The sequence below is a fragment of the Ammospiza nelsoni genome, chromosome 7 (assembly GCF_027579445.1).
Source record: "Ammospiza nelsoni isolate bAmmNel1 chromosome 7, bAmmNel1.pri, whole genome shotgun sequence".
Taxonomy (NCBI): Eukaryota; Metazoa; Chordata; class Aves; order Passeriformes; family Passerellidae; genus Ammospiza; species Ammospiza nelsoni.
Window position 1 is genome coordinate 25,895,787 of NC_080639.1, and position 23,286 is coordinate 25,919,072.

Consider the following 23,286-nt stretch of genomic DNA (forward strand, 5'->3'; position numbering starts at 1 on the left):
TGTGGGTTTGAAGACAAATTATCCAAAAATAATACATAATCTAAATTATCAATAAGCCAAGTTTAGTTTATACTGTGATCCCATTACATAGCAAAAGTTAACTAAAACTGAAGCATGTCTGCTGTGAAGGGGCACGTGCTCCAACTTGTTTGAAATAACAAAAGTCCCAACTGACTGGTTACATAAAACATATTTTCAGACTTCAGGGACCAACAGGCTAGGACAAACGTCATTGTTTAAATTTAAAGGACTCTGAGTGTGTTTCTGAGTCAGTGTTAAGATGTCTGATAAATATATATACTGGTAGGTTGTACAAGTGGGAGAAAATATTTATCTTTTCAGTCACATAAATGTGTTTTGGTTGGTTTGTGCTGATGGCATAACTCCTCCCTTCTTTATGGTTTGGTGGCTTTATGTAGAATTGGAAGGAGGTTTTGTATAATGGCTGCTATACTCACCGTTATTCCTGGGAATTCTGTGGCACTACTGCTGGACTTCTGTTACATGAAATAAGTCTGTGTTCATATTTAGGAGGAAAATGGGACCAGACAATGCCAACCCCTCCACCACTTCAGGTTGCCCTCTAAACATTTCATCCTCTGCTGCTCCTTCAAACGTTTGTTGGCTCCTTTCCTTTACTCTTCCTTTCTCTTTTTCAAGTCTATTATAGGAAACTTATTTCAGTTTCATCTGTCTCTTGTCATGTAAATTTTGGTGTTTCCTCATAATGTTGACTACTGAACATTCTGCAGTTCTGCAAGTTTGATCTCCAACTCAGATTCTGCAGTAGTAAGGATGTGAAGTGTGTCAGTAAAGCAGGAACATTAGTGGCACATATGTACACTGAAACTCTTAATTTGAAAGTCAAACAGAACTACACAATTACGATCTGGCACAGCAAAGAGAAGTGAATGGTTTAATTACACATTCCATGTTGTGGTAGCCCACATGTATTCACTCACATTCATAAACATTCCCTTCCTGTATTCAGCTATTGCACCACCTTACAATTTGGCTTTTGTTGTCTGGAGTGTTCTTTTTGTACAGTTTACATAGAAAAAGAAACTTGTATCAGCACTGATGGGTTGCTATGGTATTGCTGATGATTATTGTAGAGCAAGGTTTTAATAGTGCACCAGAGCTGCATCTGTTAGTGGCTCTGAATTTCTACTCCCTCTGGCAAACTGCCTAGAAATATCTATTGCTTACAAATATTTTTGGCCCACTGGTCATCAGACCTACCTCTGGGCACCACCTGCACTACAAAAAAATAGTTTCTGTGGATGTCAATCTATTCATCTCCATTTGTGCAAGAAAGGTACTCTATATAGATTTGCATTATGGCACCTTTACCCACCCCTTTAAATCCTTCATATCAAAGAAATTTGGCAATTTTCATCATTGGTGCATTGCCACTTTGTGCTTTCTTAATTTATTTCTTTGTTACACTCTGCCATTGCCTGTAATGTACTCTGGAAATTCTTCAGGATGGTGTGGTTTTGGCTTTGCTTATCAAACAGTGATGTCTCCTTGTAATAAAAATACAAGATGGTAAGCAATAATGGAGGTGTCTCACAGACACTCCTGGGTTGGGACTCTTCTCAAAAGGCACATTCCACTCTTTCTTTAAAATACTAAAAGTTTGCTGAGGTTTGCCAGTAATGAGATCTGAAGGTCTGCAGCTGTTTTATGGGCTGCACCAGGTGAGCTCCCTGTTTCACTGAAATTGCAGATTCTCTGAGTGTTTACATGTTGGGTTTTAAAATGGGGTCTGTGTTTCAGACCATTTTATTGCAAACAAACAGAAATCTAACAATAAGTAAACTGAGAAGAAACCGAGTGCAGGTGGGGTTATACAACCCTTAGTTCCTATGCTGGGACTACTGCCACCTCCAGAAATTCCTCAGAAGGAAAGCAGGTACTGTTCTGGTGATGTACTTAAAGGATAAATCTAATGAAGCTTTTTCAAGTGGCTAGAAACAATATGTCCTACAATGATTTTCATGGAAAAAGGATAACAGGGCAAAATAATGGAGAATTCCATTTATGGAAATTGGAAAAAGGTACCCTTAGAGAAAGCTACTACCAGTTGCAAAACTGTAACCTTTACAGCATAATGTATCTAAGTTTATCTCCCTATCATATTAACAGCAGCAGATGCTTTACCTTAACCATGTATGACTTCAAACTAAAATCAAAAAATCAACCATACTGATAGCTGTGAGCAGGAGTTTCTAGGAAGGGTGCACATATTCCCTCCAGTAATCTAGAAATTACAGTGTTTATATAATTTAAAAAAATCTGTGCAACTGTCTCTCTCCAAGCATCTTTAGATAGATACCAAAGAAATGATGTAGCTACACTTCATAGAAATGTAGGAAGGAGAACTTCAGAGGTTCCCTGATGATGTTCTCAAACCTGTTCTTGCAAAGCACAGTGATGGCAAGTATGTAACATCCTGCAATGTCTTGGCTGCCTGAAATGTGAGGTACCAAGGCTACCTGGAAAAGTAATCAAGAAATCTGGAGCTGCAAAATAAGACCATCATCTTCTTTCTTCTCTCTCTTACATGCACCCTTTTAACAAATGATGTCCACATCTGTAGGGTGTTGTCATGGTCGTGGTAGCCATCCTTCCTAGATGAAATAAGTCTCTCAACCTTTCTTATTTAATTTTTAAAAACCTTCTCATTTCTTGTTCCTGATCCTCTTCTCTGGACCCTTTCAAGTATCATGAAGTCTATTTCAAACATGTGATTTTAGCTTAAACCAGCATGTACCTTAACAGATTTTATTCATGTAAAATTTACTGCTGTATCCATAAAGACTGATGTGCCTGTCTAACTTCAGAGTTGTTTAAGTGGAGTTATCAGTGTCCAAAATAAGCAGGCACACAGAGCTTAAACAGAATACAACCTCAAAAATCTAAGTGAAGATAAATAAGGAAAACAAAAGGTAATAATTTTTATGCTTATTAGATTTACTTTTCCAGCAGTTTATTCATAATTCTGTTCTAGAAATTTGGATCTTCCTTAAGACTTTCCTCTGTCCTCAAATTTTATGTAAGTGGCTGACTCACTTAAAAACCAAGATAGTCTCTTCCACATAATTTCAGAAGCTAATCAACATTTTACAGATAATCACTAACACTAACAGAAATACATACAAAAATAACACAAATACTTTTTAAACCATACAGATTTCTACAGAAGTTGACACAAGCTGCAGATCCTGTCCAAAAGATAAATCATTCTGCAATACAAGTAACACCTCTGAACATTGTAATTTACAGGAATTCTTTTGTGCAAGGTTATTGCGTAAGACCACTGCTACTTATATGTGGATGCACAAATGTTTTTCATATATGTTACAGGATAATGAACGGTTCTAAGAGAACTTCTTGCAGAAAGTACCCGATTTTCCAACACAGGGGAATGAATTAATGCCACCAAAAAAAAAAACCCCAAAAAATAGGCCTAATCCTGTTTTTTAAAAAAGTAGGAGAAAGATGGGGTGAGCTTTTCACCAAACTAATGGGTGAAAGAGGCAAAAACTGGACTTTGGCAGCATGTATAATGGGTAAATTTATCTGATTTGAATTATACAAAATAATAGGTTCGTTCTATTCAAGTCTCATCCCAGACCCACCCCCCTTTTCCAGCCCTAGGGGAGGGAGCGTTAAATAATGGTCTGTGTAAACTGATGCTCATGCAGTAAGTTTGGAGAAGTGCTGCTTGTACAAGTTAAAGCAGGCACCGAAGAAAGAGCAACCAAATAAAAAGCAGCTGCAGCAGCAAAGTGGACCCTTCTGAAATTAAAAGACATGTCTTTCCTCACCAGAGTTTTGACGATGAAATGCAAGCAGACACTTGAATGCGAGAGGACTTATATTTACCAGGCGCTCTTTGCCAGCAGCAGCAGCAGGTTTCCCGGGCAGCCGCGGCCGTGCAGCAGCAGCCAGCCGCGGGAGGTGCGGGCCGGCCGGCGGGCAGCGAACAAAGGCGAGGGGCGCGCAGCGGAGCTGCTGGAGCCCCCCCCGCGCCGCCGGGGCAGCGTGAAGAGCCTGCACGAAATGCCCGGACCCAACACCCTCTACAACCTCTACGAGTTCTTCTGGAAGGACGGCTTCGGCCGCATCCATGAAATCCAGGTACAGCTCCCTCGGGTACTTAGAGCGTTAATCACGCCAGGGTTGCTTAAACCTTTCCTTTCCTCCCCTGGCAAAGCGCCGGTGAATGGCCGGGCGAGCAGCGCCGCAGCCGGGCACCGCCGCGCCGCCTTCCCGCAGGGGGGAGCCGGGTTTCGGGGATCCCCCGCTCCAGTTCCCGCAGCCCCGGAGGCTCCGCAGTTTTGTTTCGCGGGGATCCCACGATCCCGGTGCCCCGGCGCCCGCCAGCGCTCCCCGCGCATCTTTGTGCGCGTTTTGAACCGCTGGGGAGGTGCCTCAAAGAAGGAAAAAAAAAAAAAAACAACATTTTTTTTTTCTTTTTTCTTTTTTTACTGAGCTGTTTCACAAGCCTGCAGAGGGCTCATTTTTGGCGGGCAGGGCTGGGAAACGTGGGCTTCCCCGGACTCTGAGACCGCAGCACCCACCCGTGCATGAGGCTGTGCCGGCACCCGGAGCCGCCCCGGCCGCTGCCCTTCCCTCAGCCCGGCCCCGCCGTGCTCAGAGACCATTTTGTCTCTCCTGCCCCGGCCTCCCCTTACATAAATACACTCTGCCTATCGCGGTGCCCTGAGAGACCCGTAAATGAGCCGCCGTCAGCGCTGGCCGGACCCCGGCGGCCGTCCCCGGCCTTGTGGCGGGAGGCGGGCGGTTCGAACGCGCCGGGGGGGCGAGGGACAGGCCCGGAGCGGTGGCGGCTGGCGCGGCCGGCCCTGCCGCCCCCTGCCCGGCCGCCACATTGGCGCGGGGGAGGGGAGCGGTGGCGGGAAGCGGGGCCGGATGGCGGCGGGAGGGGAGGGGAGGGAAGGACGGAGGGCGGGCCGAGAGCGGCTCCTGTCACCTGGCGTGTGGCGGTGCTGCAGCGGGGGGAGGCGGCCAAGAGAACCAGGGGCCGGGTGGGGCTTGAGCAGCGTCCTCCGGTCCGGGCAGCTCCGCTGCTGTGGAGCCGCGGCGGGTCCCCTCCTTGGGGCGCACCTGGTGAGGGCGGGCGGGGCGCGTTATCCCTGAGGGAGCTGGGGAGCGGGGATCTCTGTGCGGCGCCTCGGGGATGCTGGCATGGGCAGCACTCTTACCGTAAGGCTGTCGCTATCCAGAGATGAATTCTTTTGGTTGCTTGGCCAAACATGTGGGTTTCATTCCTGAAAAGTCACAGTGCATCTCCTGGGGCCCTTTCCCCGTGTAGTCCAAGCGATTCTAAAGGAAGCGCTTTGTGTATAAGGGAGTAAAGCTGCGTGTTTCACTCTTCTGCAGCTGTGGATCCATAAGCTTTGCGCCGGCTGTACATATCTTGTTGGGAATACTTCAAACGGGGCATTTATTATTTTGCTTGTTTTAGTGACCTTTCCCAAATTGCTAGGAAGAAATTCACAGTCAGAAATTCACAAACCCCAAGAGGTTTGCTGTCTGAAAATTACTGAAATTTCAGGAAAAAAGAAGAGAGAGAAAAGAAAATTAAAATAGAAAAGGGAAAGTAAAGAAAACCGAACTTTAAATGGTATGAGAACCAAAAGTTGAAAGTTAAGATTTTCAAAGGGCCTGAAAACACCAGGAAGAGGCAGGAGACAGAAAAATAAAGCATCACATAAGCTGCTTAGTTTTGTCCAGCTTTCTTATATTTACCATTTAGATTTTTAGGAAGAAATGTTAGGATGTATGCGGTATTCCATGGCAGCCAAACTAGATTGCTAATGATGAATTGCTCAGCTTAATTGCTTACTAACCAAGACATGCACATGTAAGGTGAAGACAACTAAAGCTCTTTGTTTCATTCTGTTTATTTTTTTCCTCTAACTCTGTGGTGGTGTACAGAATTTAAGAGGTACTCATCCTAGTTTCATAACACTAAAAAAGATGCTACCATTGGTTTCAAGTTCTTTCACTGTCAAAACAGTGAAAATTATTCAAAATATTAAAAAGAATATTAGACATCCTAAATAGTATATCCATTTCACTACCGCTAGCTGATATGGTGAATATCTCTTCTTTAGTGAATACTATTCCTAGAAAGAAAAGTGTGAGGAAGGATAAGGAGAAGTTGCAATATAATTCTAGTTTTTATTCTGCCTAGAGTCTCAAGAATCACAGGATGCCCTGTTTGCCTACACGTAGAATGCAAGCAGGCATTAAACTTAACAGTCTGTTAAATTTAACAATACAGTGAACATCAGGAATCAATTAATCCCAAACCCTCTGGTAACCAGCACAGCTACTTAAACGATGTCCTTTGGTGCGCACATATATGCAGAAGGGGTGGGGAAGCCGAGAGCCTTTTCACAAAGGAGGTTCTGTTCTCAGTAACAGGATTCCAGCTAGTCCTGGCCAAAGTAGTAATGCCTACAGCAATTATGACAAAGGGAAAGTATTTTTAATTTGATGGGGTTGGATCTCTTTTGTCTCATCAGTGCTATGCAGGGATAAAGAAAAGAAAGGTGAGGAGGGTGGGATTTGGATGCTGGCAGTTTGAATTTATGGTGTGTGAAAGAATGACTGGTGTGAGAGTGGTATGTGAGGCACTAGAGAGGAACATTTTCAAGGTTTGGAACAAAGGAAATAAAAACCCATGTTGTGATAGAAAATATTGAAGTAGAAATCCTGGGCATTTTTTTAATACCTGAAGTTGATAGAATGGTGTTCAGTCTATTGAAAGAAAGGGATGTCCAAATACTTTGTCTCTGTCGTTTCTGGTTTAAAACTAGTATTTAATTTATTTGATTGGATGGCTCATCACTTGATTTATTTTCTGTTGAAGTTTGTTTTCCCATGTAAACCTCACCATCATCGAAAAAATAAACTGCTCCCTAAATACCAAAATTTGTTGAACCTGTTTTTCTGTGACTGGTGGCCTGTATTCCCCTCACTCCACTGATTTTTTCCTTGCCACACTCCTTTCCCAACTCATGCTTTCCTTTCAAGACACATACTCTCAAAGTTATTATCTCCAAGTTCAGTATGCCTAAAGCATTTCTAAGGCAAGAGATGCTTTGGATTTTGGGAGAGGTTGTTCGTACATTGCTCTGTCTGTGGTGTTGGTTAGGAGCAGATCACACAAAATGACAACTGAGTTCCTGCTGTAGCATTTCCCTCATCAGGGTGACTAATACATGTATCTCATATGAATCTAGATGCTGATTTTTGAAAATTGTAAGAATATTTAGAGCTTCAACTGAAGTTGTCCATTGTGTTCCAAAAGTAGTTAAGAGGTGACTGGCAGAGACCACAATTGCACAACTCATGTTTTATTTGGAAACTAGACAAAAAGAATTATATTTTTTTAAGCGTACTTGGTATCATATTTTGAAGAGTGATTCATGTGTCTTTAACTTATTGTTGGCAATTAAACAATTCATCTATGTAACTAAGATTGAATAAAATATATTTCAAATAAATTAATCTTGGGTCAATGCTAGATTTTCACAAGTGCAGTTGGTGTCAACCATCTTTGGCTTATAATCAGCATAACTCTGTGTGCAGATGTCTTTGGATTAGAAAGTAGGTAATGTGTCAAAGTTAAACTTTGGTCAGTTTAACTTGTCTTAATACTTTAACCAGAAATAAAGGCTTTAAAATTGATTTTCACAGCCTTTATAATATCTTTCCAATAACTACTTTGCAGTTTTGGGGAAATTTTTTCCCCTCTGAAATGAGGATGTACCTCAACTCCAAGTGAATTTGTAAGAGTTGAGAATTTCACTTCATGACCATGTCAGAATGAAATTTATTTGAAATAATCAGTAAGATTTCACAGGACAGTGATAGTGCAATCTTACTGGAAAACTGTTTGGGTTGCTTTTGTATATTTGTTTTAATATATATACACAGCTTAATATTTTCCAATCCTCTTTATTAATTTCCAATCCTCTTATTTGTCTCCAGCCTGAATCATATGATTTGTGGATCAAGCACTTAATAAAGCCCCCTTGAAGAATAAGATCCCACCTTTTCCTTTTGCAGAATTAGCAATATGTCTCTCTCAAATTTACTGCTGACCAGTCTGTTCCAAAATGCAATTTTTCACTAGGCTGTTGTGCTGTCATTATTCTTGGTTAAGTGTGAGAAACTTAGGCATAGCTTCTTTATAAGCAATTAAATGGTAGAGTAAGTAGTTATTCACAAAAGATATCTTTGTATTATACTGGTAATTTAACTTTATATGCTTCCATGTTTTTCATTTTTGCAGACATTCTTTCTAACCTGTTTGATCTGAGGGGATGTGTTTTTAAGTCCTTTCATCTCCTCAGTGTTTGGTTTCACTCACACTCTGTGCCTTAGAGCTTTGGGTCTTTCCAGTCAGGGTCCTGAACTGTGTGACCTCTCTGTTTTCCTTGTGAATATTTCACAGTAATGCTTACATGCTTCTCCTGACATTTCAAACTGTTCCTTGTCTGGAAGGCTGGGGATCAAATCCTAGATGTGAGCGAGTTTGTGTATAACAAATTGTCAGTTTCCTTTTGTCATAGTTTTCCTTAGTAATACTTGGCTTCTGTTTCTCTTTGTTGGTGATGCTGTAGCAAAAACACACTCAGGAATATGGCAAGATCTTCAAGTCTCACTTTGGTCCCCAGTTTGTTGTGTCCATTGCAGATCGAGACATGGTTGCTCAAGTGCTCCGAGCAGAAGGCAGAGCACCACAAAGAGCCAACATGGAATCCTGGCAGGAGTACAGAGATTTACGGGGCAGAGCCACGGGGCTCATTTCTGCGTAAGTGCTGTCAGCCCTTCACTTCCCCTGTTTTCTAGTGATTTTCTGAAGGACTGTATAGGTCATCTGGGAAATCAGGCTTTTCTCTGTGGGGAAATTTGTGGGTCTAGTGGGGAGAAGGGAGTAGGTATTTGTGGTGAATGCTGTGAATTTGTCCTGCCGTGAAGTTTCAAAGGGATGGCAGTGATGTGTAATTGAGTGTGCAGTAAGCTGCTTTGCACGAAGACATTCTTTGGGAGTGTGCATCAACTGGAGTTTGAGCTGAGTCACTTACCTGCAAGCAGTTTTATAGAACAGAGCTTACTAGCTTTGGCACTGCACTGCATGAATGTGGGCTCATTGCATCAGTTCTAGACTGTTCTATCTAGCAGGCAGTGTGCTGTGTGGAATTGTTGGCTCAGATTGGTTTTAGCTTTATTGTTCTCTGAAGTGCCCGCTCAGTAGACTAATGTAAAGAATGGTCAATTCACAGTGTAGTGCATCCCCAGACAGATATTTTTGAGTCTGGCTGGTTGCAGAGGAGCTATCTGTCTGTACAGCTTGCATAACCTGGCAGCGTGTGTGGGTGTGGTTAATTGCCACTGGGAACTACTCACAGTCCCCACTGACATAGGATGTTTATTTAGAGGGAAATTAATTTCCTGAGTCATGGACAGTCTGTTTTTCATGGTAGCAAAAGTCTTATGTATTGCACTGCAGACTCAAATCTTAAGCTGCAGTTGAGACTCAGACTAACAGTTCCTTGATACTTAGTGAAAAGAGATCTTAAATCAGGAGACTCAGGAGATAACTGTTAAAGAGACCAAATTCTTCTGCTGGATGATAAGTTTCTGTGCCTTGCAATGGCATTGCTCCAGGTAAAAAAAGTAATGGGAAATATAACAATTTAAAGTAAACACATAAAAGATAATTGCCCATTTTCATAAGAATTTGAAAGGGGTCCCTGGAACCACTGTTCCCAAATACTCTGCTCATACAGAGCATGTAGATACTAGAATTCAGATTTTTAGTCTTCATCCTCAAGGTTTCCATGCATAGCTCAGCTAAAGCAGAATCTGTAGCTGTAAGTTGTTTCTCTATAGGTAGCTCTGCTCTCTTATTACTTTGTAGATTTAGAACTGGGATAGCTGAAAGTGATGTATCAGTAACAGAATTTATGGTACCAGCCCAAGTTGTTGATTTATCAGATGTGAATATGAGACTTTTATTTGATAATTAACTACTATTTCTCTGTAAAAGCAGTTTTGTAGACTACCCATTCAAATGTTTATTTAAAGTAATTTTAATAGCATATTTTACTAATTTCTTGCATTAGCTACTACTAACAGACTAACATAGGGACACTTATCAAATTCAGATCACTGAGTGGGCAAATTCTGCCACTCAACCCAGAGATTGACATGTTGCAACACTGAAATTTAATGAGAATGTGCAATAAATACAGAATAACATGGTAGGAGCATAATACAAAATATACATTATCATAATTTTCATTTTACCGTTTGGTTTCATTTGACATGAAAAATTGCAAACAGTTTGGTTGTGGAGCTCTTACCCAGCTGATGGTTGTTAAGGAAAACCATGTATTGACATTATTAATAATTTCTTCTAGGGAGGGGGAGCAGTGGCTAAAAATGAGAAGTGTACTGAGGCAAAAAATTCTGAAACCCAAAGATGTGGCTGTATACTCTGAAGGAGTCAATGAAGTTATCACAGACTTAATTAAAAGAATCCACACCCTCAGAAGCCAAGAGGAGGATGGGGAAACAGTGACCAATGTTAACAACCTTTTCTTCAAGTACTCAATGGAAGGTAAGCCCAGGCAGGATCTGTAAAGAAAATAGATGTAAAGCAGTGTGGTTGTGGTTAGGAATTTCTGTCAAATGACTGTGCCCCGATGTGATTAATCTGAAAAAGGAAGTTTGACATTCTGCATTTGTGTGTCTTCCTAGTCAGTGCAGTGGGTATCAGTAGAATTCCTTAATAGAGTCATTTTATTAAAGAGCAATTCCTATGGAAATGCTGGTGTACAGGTAAAATGTTCAATCAAGGTCTTGAACAGTTTCAGTACTCTGTATTTCTGTATTAGTTTCTCAAGAATAAGGGTGCTGACTTTCTAACAGGTGACTTCTAAGACATGTTAATTTCACAATATACCAGCCAAATTCCAATGAGGAATCCCCATGTGATGTATCTAAATTCAGTTCATAGTTTAATGTGGGAAAAAAATACTGCTTTTCCCTGCATACAAATGCCAACTATGGGATTGTTATGCTTTCCTTAAGATCATCTGCCACTGGCTACCATTAATGAGGGAATGCTGAATGAAACCCTGGCCTGAGCCTGTATGGCATTTCCTGTGTTCCTATAGAAATCTCATGTTTTGTATACATATTTTATGTATTTCTTCAACTGGCTGCATACAACCCCATCTTGTTCTATGTAATGCCCTTTAAAAACATTGGTACTCTTTGCTGACAGGCAACTGAGTAATTTGGGATTTGAAGAATATCCAGATTGCTCACTTTGTGTCAAATTACTGGCTGCCTGCTTGGTCTGTTTCACATTAATAGTGTCTAAAACCAGCATTTAACTACCAGTTTATGGAATTTCAAACTGTGAGCTTACAGATTCACTGTAATTGATGGGTTGGTTTAAATTCTTCACATTCTTTTACTTTTTCATTTATAACTTGTGCCTGGCACACATTTATTTTCTATATGACTTGCTGTTTATTTAACTTACTCTGTAACTGTTCAGAGAACCAATACATAAGGTTTCTTTGAAGGGACCATGTGAGCAGTGAGAGGATGTATAAGAGCTAGCAGTTTCTGAAAGAGGCACAAAAGAAAGAAAAGATGCAAAAAAAATCTTCCCAGGCAGGAAAATTAGGAAAGGAGGAGTGAGTTGAAAGTAATCGTATTTTAAAATTATTTTTGTCAGTAAAGATAATGTCTAGAGGTGCCTGCAGAACTGCAGAAAAAGATCTGTGAAAATTACAGCAAGTCAGAACAAGAGACAGTCAATATTGCCACTTGCAACAGTGTCACACTTGCTTTTTTTAGGGCTGGGTGGAGAATGGTGTGTGCAGTAAAAGCACTGTCTGGAGTGCAGGCTTTTTATCCATTTACACAGACTCATTATTTATTTGCTACCAGCTGATGACAGACACAGCCACTGGTAGAAACTCCTCCATTGTCAGCAGTTATCAGGAATGTCTTTGGACTCGTGTGTCCCTGAGTGTTCAGAGGCCAGCAGGGCAGGCTCAGGATTCACAGTGCAGTGCAAAACACAGCAAACAGGCTGGAGGCTGCTCTGCTTCTGGTGGAATTCCTGGCTGTCTTCTCATGCTGAGCATTACTGACATAGCAACTACTCTCTTGCTGCAATGTTTAGCTGGGCTCTTTTACTGTGCTTTGAATTTCTGTTTTATCTGTTCCCCAACTGAAGTAGTAATAATATTAATAAATTTATTGTAAAGTAGTTCCATTTGATGCTAGTTATTTTCTTTAAATTATTAATATATATTCATGTATGTTTACAGACAATTCTTTCATTTTTTTATATGCAGGTGTGGCCACTATTCTGTACGAATGCCGGCTGGGCTGCCTGGAAAACAACATCCCACAGCAGACTGTTGAATATATTGAGGCTCTGGAATTGATGTTTAGCATGTTTAAGACCACTATGTATGCAGGTGCTATTCCCAAATGGCTTCGTCCACTTATTCCAAAACCCTGGAGAGAGTTCTGCAGATCCTGGGATGGACTCTTCAAATTTAGTAAGATTTAGTAGTAGAAAAGTTCAGCTGTATTTCTGCAGGTTCTGGGTGTGTTTGAACGGGACAAGCTGCATTTCTCTTCTAAAATTATAAGAAGACATTGTGGCAGAAGTAAGTTTCATGTTAAATGCAGACTGGCCAGGGGAACTGTTTTAAAAAATATTCAACTGAAAGCAAACTTTATCAGTACCTTTCAAAACTCCCTATGTTATACTGCTCTTTATTTATCTTCATCTGTTTCAGCACACACTTGTCATTCCAGGTCCAAGTGCTTTGCCAAGGTTTTATCTTAAGCCACTTCAATTTTAATGAGGGTACTTTTGTTGACTTCAGCAAAATTTTAATTAAGCACCCTGACATAATCACCACTAAAACTGACTAGAAAGTTAATAAACTAGACTCTGAATATTAATTAAACATTTTGTAAAGTTTATTTGTATGTATACAAGTGTATAAGGTGACATTGAAGTACACTGATATACTACAATATGGGGTTTTTTTTCCTAAATAGAACATTCCAGTCTACTTTATAAATCAGTTTTCATGTAAGTAGGAAGGAGTTGTCTTTGCAATTTTATTTTTCTAATGTTCTTGGGTGTTAAAAAATCTTGAACCCCTTTTCTCTCTCAAATATTAGAAAGCTGCATGCATTTTCATTTTTTGTAAGCTCGTTCTGTGAGCCATTATCTTTTGGAGGAGTTTTTCTCTTCTTAAATCCCTTGCTCGACCAAAGATGCTCTTTGCAGTCATTAGAGTGTACATGGAGCTGTGGGTGAAATTGCTCAGCATGTCATTCACTCAAGTTTTTGTATTTTTATCACTTGATGGTCCTCATCTTTCTCTTCAAAGTAATTAAGTTCTGTGGCTTTGACCTTCTGGTTGCTGCTAGCATCTTGCAGCAGCGTCTGTGCTGAGCTGCAGCATGCCCTGCAGACCCCACCACTTCTTGCAGAGTCACCAGAGACAAGCCAGGTGGGTGTAAAACTTGGCTTTGATCTTCCCTCAAGAAAGGGCACTGAAGTCTCTTATGTCCTTTCTTTGGGCTCAGCATTCTCATGCTGTGAGCTATCAAAGTTCCTGTCAGCTCAATCTTTCCTTGCCACGAGTACCCAAGGACCTCCACCATCACTTTAGGATTTTTCTTTAAGAAAAAAGAATTTTTTTTTCCCCTGGACGTGCAGCGTAGCGTGAGAAATGTGATTACTGAACGGAAGCAGCACAAAAATAAAAATGGAGGCTTAACAATTTTTTTGAATCTCAAAGGTCAAATCCATGTTGACAACAAATTGAAGGCTATTCAGTCTCAGCTGGACCAAGGAGAAGTAGTGAATGGTGGGCTACTTACACACCTCCTAGCGAGTAAGGAACTTACTTTGGAAGAGATCTATGCCAACATGACTGAGATGCTTCTGGCAGGAGTGGACACAGTAAGCTTTTACCATTTTTCTTGTGCATAGCTGTTTTTGTACACAGGGATCACTGGCAGCTCTCCTCAGGGGGGTTACATTGCTCATAAGGATGTAATTTTAACACATTTAGGCCACGAGGCCTTTAAAGTGATACAAAATGCTTCCTGTAGTGTGTAATCTCTCCACTGGAATGAAATCAGTGTTCTGATCTAGCTGTGGTCTACAGGAACTCATTACTTGGGAGTCTGTCCCACAGTTTATTAAACAGATAAAATAGCAATTGTCTTTACATTCAGCTTGTATTTCATACATTTTCTTTTACAAGTTTGCTTATCAGGTTGGTGTTTGTGCTACTTTAGGTGGAGCACAATAGAAAGGTTAGCTGAAAGTTAGGGTGAAAAAAATTGATCAATAAATTCATATGTAGAGTTTGGTAAAGGATTTCCATGTATGGCTAATTAAATCAACTGGGACACACACTATGGATCAGATACCTGCTTTCTGCTGGAATCCATTACTGGGGGGATGTTAGGCCAGCAATGATGTGGATAAGGCACCAGTTCACTCTGCCCCTGCTTGTGCTGACAACACAGAGTCAGGCTGAGGCAGAGGGCTGTGGTGGAGGCTCAGGGTTAGTGGGCCTGGTGTATCCACTGTGTTAACACCTAGGAATGTGTTTCAAGTGTCTCTCATCCTTTATTCCTCTGATTTGCCTTACATTTGAAGAAACATTAATGCCATGTGTGTCTCTTCCCCTCTCATTCCTAGCATATGAAATCAGTGTAGCTCAGTACTGACTACAGCATGACCATTGGAAAAATAAGGAAAAAGAAAGATGAGTTATTGCGTGTAAAATGTATACATAATTATTTAGAATATTGGTGAACACTTCTACTATAAATGATTGTTACTGAACAAATTTTTTAAAAAAAATATATTAATTTGATAAAGAAGTGGACTTAAATAGTCTTATAGTAAAAAGGTTAAAATAAGTAAAAAAGTAAAATGGTCTTAAAGAAAAGAAAAACTCTCTGGATAATTGAATTCAGATTTCTTTTGGCTTAAGAAAGTTTGTAAGGTTTCTAAAGAAAACCAGAAAACCCCAGCAGCAATCACTTTTGAATTCCAAAATAAGGAGCATATGTAAAACTTCTTTATGTGCTGAATATTACTCCATTGGTTAAATGTCCCAAGGGCTTAATAATTTGCAGAGGTTTTTGATCTTGTTTCTTAAGTAAAACACAGTTGTTAATCCCATTCATTTTCTAATCTTTCACATCATTAATTTTCCATTTTTAGTGTGTGACATTTTTCATTAAACTAAAAGGACAATATTCATGCCAACAAGAATTTCCCTTTCCATTTGACTCAGCTTTCTCAGCTGGCAACAGTCTTTTTCTGAGAGGACTATACTTCTGACTTCCTCATTTTCAAGCACAAAACAAAAATGGAAGGAATCTTTTTTCTTCTTCTGCTGTCAATTCAGATCTCATTTTATCATAGAAACTGAAAGAGATTTTGAGGATTATAAAAGCTTTCAGTGGAATTGTGAGGCAGTTGTTGGCTGCAAAGCATTTTGTCCGTTCCTGGAACAGTCCTAATTTTTGAGAAGTTATGAAGGAACTGGGAACCTGGGAAGGAACACTGTTTAACCAGAGTTCTGCACAATTGCCAGCTGCTCTGAGTGGAATGCAACTGGGTTGCATTGTAGAAGGCACAGCCATTCCATATTGCAAGAAAATCAAGAAAAGCTTATGAGAGTTGTTCTTCAAGCATTATACCCCTGTCTGAAGACAAGACATAAAAGGTCACCATCATGATGAATTTGCATTCTAAATTGATCTTAAGTTTAAGACCAAAATAAGACATTTCCACAAACTGATTTTTTATCCAGCTGTGGTGAAAAAAGATTAGATGATGGCCTTCTTTAAATCTCTTGTGCTCGAAGTTGAACCATGTCCTGCCTCGTGTTCTGTTTCTTCTTCACACAAAATTTTTTTAAATGATAGTGGTGGAGCATTGCTTACCAAAAGGATAAAGTATAATCTTAGCAGTGGTGATATCAATTCTGTTGTGTGAATGCTATGGGGGGGACCCCCATATGCTTAAAAGGGGTTGGAAATGTTCTGAGAAGAATTTTCTTATCTTGTTTCCTGTGAAGTGTTTTTGTTGGAAGGAAAGGTGAAATGCATATTGAAAACTAAGAGCTAACTTAATCCATTGCTGTTTGGAGTGCTCATGTTTCAATATTGCTCACATAGTTGGGTTTGCATTTGGTTTGTCTGTTGCTTTTTATATTTCACTGGGAAAATATCAGCAGGGATTGTTTTGACATGTGGTGGACTTTTAGATGAGAAAGGGATGAAGGAGGGGATGGCAACGTCTGGCAACCTCCCATTGAATCCAGATGGGAATCATTGCCAGCCTGTTTTGTAACTTTAAACATATAAAACACATAGTTGAAAGCTGATTGTTTTTCGTGGCTTGAAATTATTATTAATGTAATCTTGTTGTGGTTGATGACTGTGGTTTTTCCTTAGACTTCTTTTACTTTGTCTTGGGCCATATACTTGTTGGCAAAGCACCCAGAGGTGCAGCAACGTGTTTATGAGGAAATAGTCAATAAACTGAGAAAAGATCAAGTTCCAGTGGCTCATGATGTCCCAAAATTGCCTTTGATTAGAGCTGTCCTGAAAGAAACCTTGAGGTAAGTAGCAGACAACTAAAAGATTTAATTCCATGTTATTCTAGCAGAGAATGACTCCATTTTAGCATTTGTAGTTTATTGTTGCTAGTGCAATTTGCTGCTTCTACTTTTATTTATTTCAGCAGTATTGTGTCCAAGGATGCTCAAGCAATGAATAAGATAGATTACATAATGTTTAATGTTTTTCAGTATGGTAGAAGTGGTAACATAAACCTAGGACATGTCTGTTAAAGTAGAGAATAGAAAGCTTGATTTTTCCCTTTAGTCTGTATGATAAAATGTAACAACCTCTTCCCCCACACTGGTACTTCGCAGTCCCACTTCAACAATTTCAAGCTTTTTGATTTAAATTAAAGGCATGTGACATACTTTTTTAAAAAATATGTTTATACTAAATGTTCATCATGAGGTGAGGGAAGTAAGAGGATTTTAGAGAAGGCATCAATAAGACTTTTTCAGCTTTAGCAGTAGTGCTAAAATGTCTCCAGCTTGACCACCTACCTTCATGCTTGCACATGTATAAAGCAAATAAATGTATAGACCAAATAGCTCAACATTCAGTTACTAATAAATAACTTTTCTCAGATGATGGTCATATTCTTACAGATGATTCAAGGTCTTTGAAGCTCCAAGGTGTTCTGTACTCCTGAAAAACATTTTTGGTGTGATTGAATATGGCATTCATCCTGCATATTTGGGAATGCAAATTGGAATCTTAACATTTTAAAAATTGTGTTAGTTATTACTTTTGAACTTCAGATAAATATTTCTCACTAGGTTATATCCAGTATTGCCAGGAAATGGAAGAGTGACCCAAAAAGACTTGGTCATTGGAGGATACTTGATACCTAAAGGGGTAGGTTCTGTTGCAGTTCTCTGCAGAGAACAGTTTAATTTTTGCAAATGAAATATGATCTGCTCCAACATATATATACTTCATTGATTTTAAAAGATTTCACCATGCTAGAATATTAAGAGGAAAGTATTTCAGTAATACCCATTTATATGCCACAAATAGATTTTATGATTGACTTGCTGCTGTTGTTTTGATTTTTTTTTTGGATCCTCACCTGCAAATGAAATTTATCATCCTGACTTCTTCTTAATATTCTTGATGGTGGAGTCTATTAATAACATATCTGTGTAATGATACAATTCAATTAAAAAACCCATGGATTTCATTATTCTTGCAGTTTTCCAATTCTTTGTCTGTTAATTCCGTTTGTGGAAACTTTCTCCCTTTTCTCATAGCAACTTTATGAAACAATTCCCAATTCTTGTGACTTGCTCCCATCTCCTTCCCCATTGCATGTTCTCTAACATATCCAGCAACATTGAAAATAATTTGAAGATTATTTCCTTTGACATACTGAGTAAGGGATTTGATATTTGAGGTTTCCTTTTGTCTTCAGAATTACTCAGAGTTGCCTAATTTTTATCACCTCTTATTGCAGAAATTTCAGTAATTGCAAATGATTTTAAATTTTGTTATGTGCATTGGAGCTAGCTAAATATAAATATCATTTATTTCTTCAGACCCAGCTAGCACTTTGTCATTATGCCACTTCATACAGTGAAGAAAATTTCTCAGTGGCAAATGAGTTCCGACCTGAGCGCTGGCTGAGGAAAGACAACTTGGACAGAGTAGACAACTTTGGCTCCATCCCCTTTGGTTATGGCATCAGAAGTTGTATAGGAAAAAGAATTGCAGAGCTGGAAATCCATCTTGCACTCATTCAGGTTAGAACTATATGACAGCACTACAAGAAAAAAGTGAATTGGTATTAATTTTTTTTTATGTATGCTATTTCTGGGTTAACTACAGTGCTCAAAACCTTTGTTTTGGAGTTTTGTCTGATGTACTCAAGCTGCAGAGACTTAAAAAATTGAAAATAATCATGCTTGAAATGTAGCATAGTACCTAAACTACATTGCAGATGGTATGGTACACAGGATATAAAAGTAAAGGTAAGTTTGGTACGGAAATATATAGATTTGGTACAGAAGGCTTTTGTAAGCAAATAAAAAAAATCTTTCTTAATGTGTATTAGAATGGTTACCTGCTCAATTTCTGTGTTTAATTTAGAAGAATTCAGAACTTACAAAGATGGAAAATAGATTTTATATCCTTATACTGATGGCAGACAGAATTTTTCTGTGTTCTGGGCTTTTCTGTCTCTTCTAGTTCTTTCTTCTAACTCATTCTCATTTTAGATATACATAATTTATAGCTATATAAATAGTACATATTGAGATATATTGTTTTTGATTGGTTCATATCATAAAGAAAATGTTCCCAACAGCTGCTACATTTTTTTTGTCATTTACAAGACAGCCTACAGCTCAAATAATGAGTACAGGTTGTGCAATCAAATAGTGAAGATTTGACAACTATTTATATAACTTAACTATAAAAATATTTAGATCAATTTTATATATTCAAAGGAAAGCTTGATTGAATTTTTCTTTGAATTTCCTTCAGTAAACTTTGAGAGCAATCTCTGAACAATTAGTGCCTGTCCTGCAGAGCTGAGAGTGAGAGAGCTCCCAGGGGGCTTGGTAAAACAAACACACTTCCATCTTTTGTCAAAGGAGGCTCGAGGAAGCAATGGAGAACCTGCTTTGTTTTCTGGAAATAAACTAGAGCAAAACAGCACACAACCTATTTACAAACACAGAGATGATACTTCAGTGAGTTAAAATTAGAAACACATGGAGCTCATCAAAGAGAAATTGTTTCAGACCAATCTAATTTCTTTCTTTGACTTGATCACTTACCTCATGTGGGAGTATAAACTAAGTCATGTACTCTGACTTCAGGAAGTATTTTCACACGTCCTGTATGTTTTTGCTCTCAATTAAATTAATAAAATTTGTTCCAGATGGAAGTGCCCACAAAATGCATTCACAGCTGGTTGGAAAAAGGAAATAGCTGGAGGCAGTAGCTATAGAATAATTGCTGTTGAACTGGGAAAGCATTTAATTAAAATTCACTAAAAGTCTGCCCTGCATTTGATTTAGGCTGTTATTTTCATTAACAGTGTAAGTGATGGATTAGAGAATACTTCTACAGTTTGCATGGGATACCAAGCTGATGTGAATTAATTTAAAATCAGGGGACATGAATATGGTATTTTGAAGAAAAATGAGAAATGTGCTAGAAGCAATACAAAATTATTCATTAATACAGTTGCAAGTTAGTGCCCTTGAGAATAAATAAATGCACAAATACAAATTTATGAACAACTGTCTGAGTAATATTAGTACCATAGCAGCAGACTGGAGTGATATAGTAAAAAATCATTCAATTCTGGCAAGGCAATGTGATTTTAGATAATATTAGCAGCATTAGCAAGCATTTTGTATGTCAGAAAGAGGAGCTAAATTGCTCAGTCTTGCCAAACACTGATGAAGTCTCACTTAGCAGCAATAAACAGCCATCCCCATGCACTGCATTTTAAGGACAATATGGCCAAATTCAAGGAAATTTGGAAGACAAAGATAATAACAAGAGGGATTTTAAAAAGAGTAAAATTAAATAAAAGCTTTGTCAACCATCTGACACTGAAAAATGTAGTTATGTATAGGAAAATAATGCATTGGTTATCAGTCATACTAGGAGAAAGAATAAAGAAAATTATTTAATTTATAGAAAAAAGTGTTTGAGATTTATTATTAGGAAAAGTTGAGGATGTTGCAGTATTTTCCTCTTGAAAGTGTAAAAGTAGAGAGCTGAATTATTCTTCATTCAGAAAAATGAGTGATGGGATTTGGATTTCTACAGCTTTCTTAATAATTTCACATATTGATTGATATTAAAGGCAGTGAAATCAAAAACACATAGAGGGGAACCTCACAAAGTTTGGAGGAGACCTTAGTTTCTTTGATAGTTCAGACTGTTTCATCTGGTTCTGGGGGATTTCTTCAGAAAGGACTTGCTCAGTCCTCCCTCCATCAGAGGAGGAAGATTTTGAATTATAATCTTTACCTTGTAACACCTTCTTTTTCTTTTCCAGGATGGGAATCATAGCACTTAAACTGCCAAACTGGCAACACAAATTTTGCTTGTGACAGTCTCTTATGTTTTCTTGTTTAAAGGCTACTCCTCATTGGTAATTTTGCAGTTTTTCTAATACTTGTTCTGTTTATGTTCACAGCTACTTCAGAATTTTGAAATCAAAATTTCTCCCAAAACTGAACCAGTTCATGCCAAAACTCATGGACTTCTGACTCCTGGAAACTCCATCAATGTCAGATTTTCTGACAGGAAGTGAAACTTAAACATTTTGGAAGTACTTATACAATTTTCATGGAAACAGGTTTGCATTTTGTGGAAGTTTAAAACATGCTTGTTCTCTGGTTTGCAGCTATTTGACAGTATCATGAAGTATTATGTTCTGCCTTAGTTCTTGCAGTACATAAGAGCAATTACCTCTCCTCCTAACAGTTAATTACACATGAAAATACATACCAAAAACATTCCTACTTGCACTGGGAATCTCCTTTTATCTGGGAGAATTCCTTGTAAGAACAGCACATGCTTTGAAAAAAGCCAACCAGAAGTAGATTCAGACATGTCAGTATCATTCAGTGGTTTTGTCATGCTGCTACTCAGTGAGTGCATTTGAGAGCAAGGGGATTATTATGTAATATGTGGAAATTAGCTGCATGTATAAGTTTATATTTTCCTGTTTCTTGTCCTCCAGTGTTTTTTAAAGTTTCCAATTAACATTAAATTTTGAGATAATTTTAAATATGTAAAAACATTTAGTCTGCATGTAATTAAAAAACCCCAGTAATATGAAAAGTAAGGATAGAAAAAGTACATCTTATGTCAAGTTGTTTAGACTTGAAATACAGAACATATACAAATTTATCTAAACATAATGCCCATAAAATGTTTTTATACGGTTTTTAAAAAATAAAATCTTAAAAATGAAAGTTTAAATGTCACATTGGAGAGTTTGAAGCCAGGCATTGTTCTCATCACCAAAGCACAAGCCACTTTCATTGTTCTAGCTAATATGCCAAACCCAAATGTAAATATTAAAAGAAAGTAGTTGTTACATTTTTATCATTCAATTAAAATACTGCTTTTGACTTTATTCTATTCTTCAACAGTAAGAACTGGAAACAGTAAATTTTACTGTTCTTCACCAGTAAAGAACTGGAATCTTCCCATTTTAACTTGCTGAACCCATAGGCAAATACAGAATTCTGTTGGATGGAAATGTGACTACTGAAGCATTCAGAGAAGTTTGTTTACTATCTGGTGCCTAACAGAAAGAGTTTACACCTGGAAGTTTGGGTTTGGTCTTTTGGGGGTCATTTTTTTGGTTGCTTTTTTTTTTTATTATGATTACTTTTCCTATGACACCCAACAGAAAACTCTTCCTTTCATGGTACTTTGGATAACTTTGGTATCACTGCACTAACCTTACATTCCCATTTTTGAGAGAAACCTTGTACCCTGTGTCCACATTATGCCTTGAACAATGTTCAAACCTGCATATCCTACTATGGTACATATGTAATTATATATAGTTAACTGTTTACATGTCAGGCTCTGACTGTTTTTTGGGAGGTAGTTTACATACAATAATAAATATTTCAGCTAAATAAACTTAGGAAAAGTTTTGCAGCTTGTTTTTTAAAATGGCAAAAATTTTCTTTGGTTGTCTAGCCTTTGGAAGTCAAAGACAGGTGAAAAATTTAAAACCTCTGTAGTTTTAATGGTGTGCATGAAATTTCACATTGCCACCTAGCTACTACAGTTGCACTGTTAAAGTATTTTAATTTCTTTTAGTGGTGCCTTTTCAAGGTTTAGACAAAAGAGAACCAAAATCTCCTTTGTATGGATCTCCTATACAAAATAACACTAAACAAAATTGATCTGATCTAGTAGAGGATTAAATGCTTACATAAGGACTTTAAAAATATTATTCTTGTGTTGAGCATATATGTGTACTGTAAGAAAACCAGGTATTCTCTTGGGAGTATTTTCCTTGAACAAGCCTGCCTTCTGATTTTTCCAAGGCTCTCAATTATTCCATCTTTTTTTTCCCCCCATTGTTATTTTCAATTGTCTCCATCTTAAATCAAATGAAGAAATTTGTATTTGCCAGAAGCAGCTGACATCCCAAAGGAGATGTTTTGCAAAATCTGTTTAAAAGTCTATGGACTGAGTATTTGACTCCATAACTCTGCCTGGTCTTGTTGACTTGGAGACAAGGAGCTCCTGCCTTGAATCCAAATTTGGATGCCATATGGTGCCTTCCTTTTGCTTTGCCACAGCATCATTAGAAACACCAGCCACTGGTATGTTGCAGTACATTTGCTGCTTGGTATGAGTCCCTAAGTAAAATGTCAGTGCAGAAGATGGAAGAGACATTCTAAAATGCTTTTTGTAGCATTTGAATCTTTTAATGAAAACAGCCAGTATTTTGTTCTAATAGAGCACCTATCCATGTAAGTTGTCTTTTATACGTAATAAAATATTTATACAGAATTTACGAGGCATTGTTCT

At 38.4% G+C, this 23,286-nt stretch overlaps 1 protein-coding gene across 1 annotated transcript; it reads left to right on the forward strand.

Moving 5' to 3' along the window:
- The first annotated feature begins 3,721 nt into the window (after positions 1–3,721).
- Positions 3,722–23,190, forward strand: LOC132075543 (cytochrome P450 27C1). The gene is made up of 9 exons (XM_059476061.1): positions 3,722–4,149; positions 8,673–8,863; positions 10,476–10,675; positions 12,435–12,644; positions 13,908–14,071; positions 16,594–16,760; positions 17,538–17,616; positions 18,297–18,500; positions 20,918–23,190. The coding sequence occupies exons 1-9, from the start codon at positions 3,823–3,825 to the stop codon at positions 21,032–21,034; spliced, it is 1,659 nt and encodes a 552-aa protein (XP_059332044.1). The 5' UTR covers positions 3,722–3,822; the 3' UTR covers positions 21,035–23,190.
- The last annotated feature ends 96 nt before the right edge of the window (positions 23,191–23,286 follow it).

Bases quoted from the DNA above. Each gene is read 5' to 3' on its own strand.
- LOC132075543 (XM_059476061.1), top strand. From the start codon at position 3,823: ATGTCTTTCCTCACCAGAGTTTTGACGATGAAATGCAAGCAGACACTT. The intron at 4,150-8,672 runs GTACAGCTCCCT...GTGATGCTGTAG, and splicing joins GCCGCATCCATGAAATCCAG to CAAAAACACACTCAGGAATA. The intron at 16,761-17,537 runs GTAAGTAGCAGA...ATTTCTCACTAG, and splicing joins GTCCTGAAAGAAACCTTGAG to GTTATATCCAGTATTGCCAG.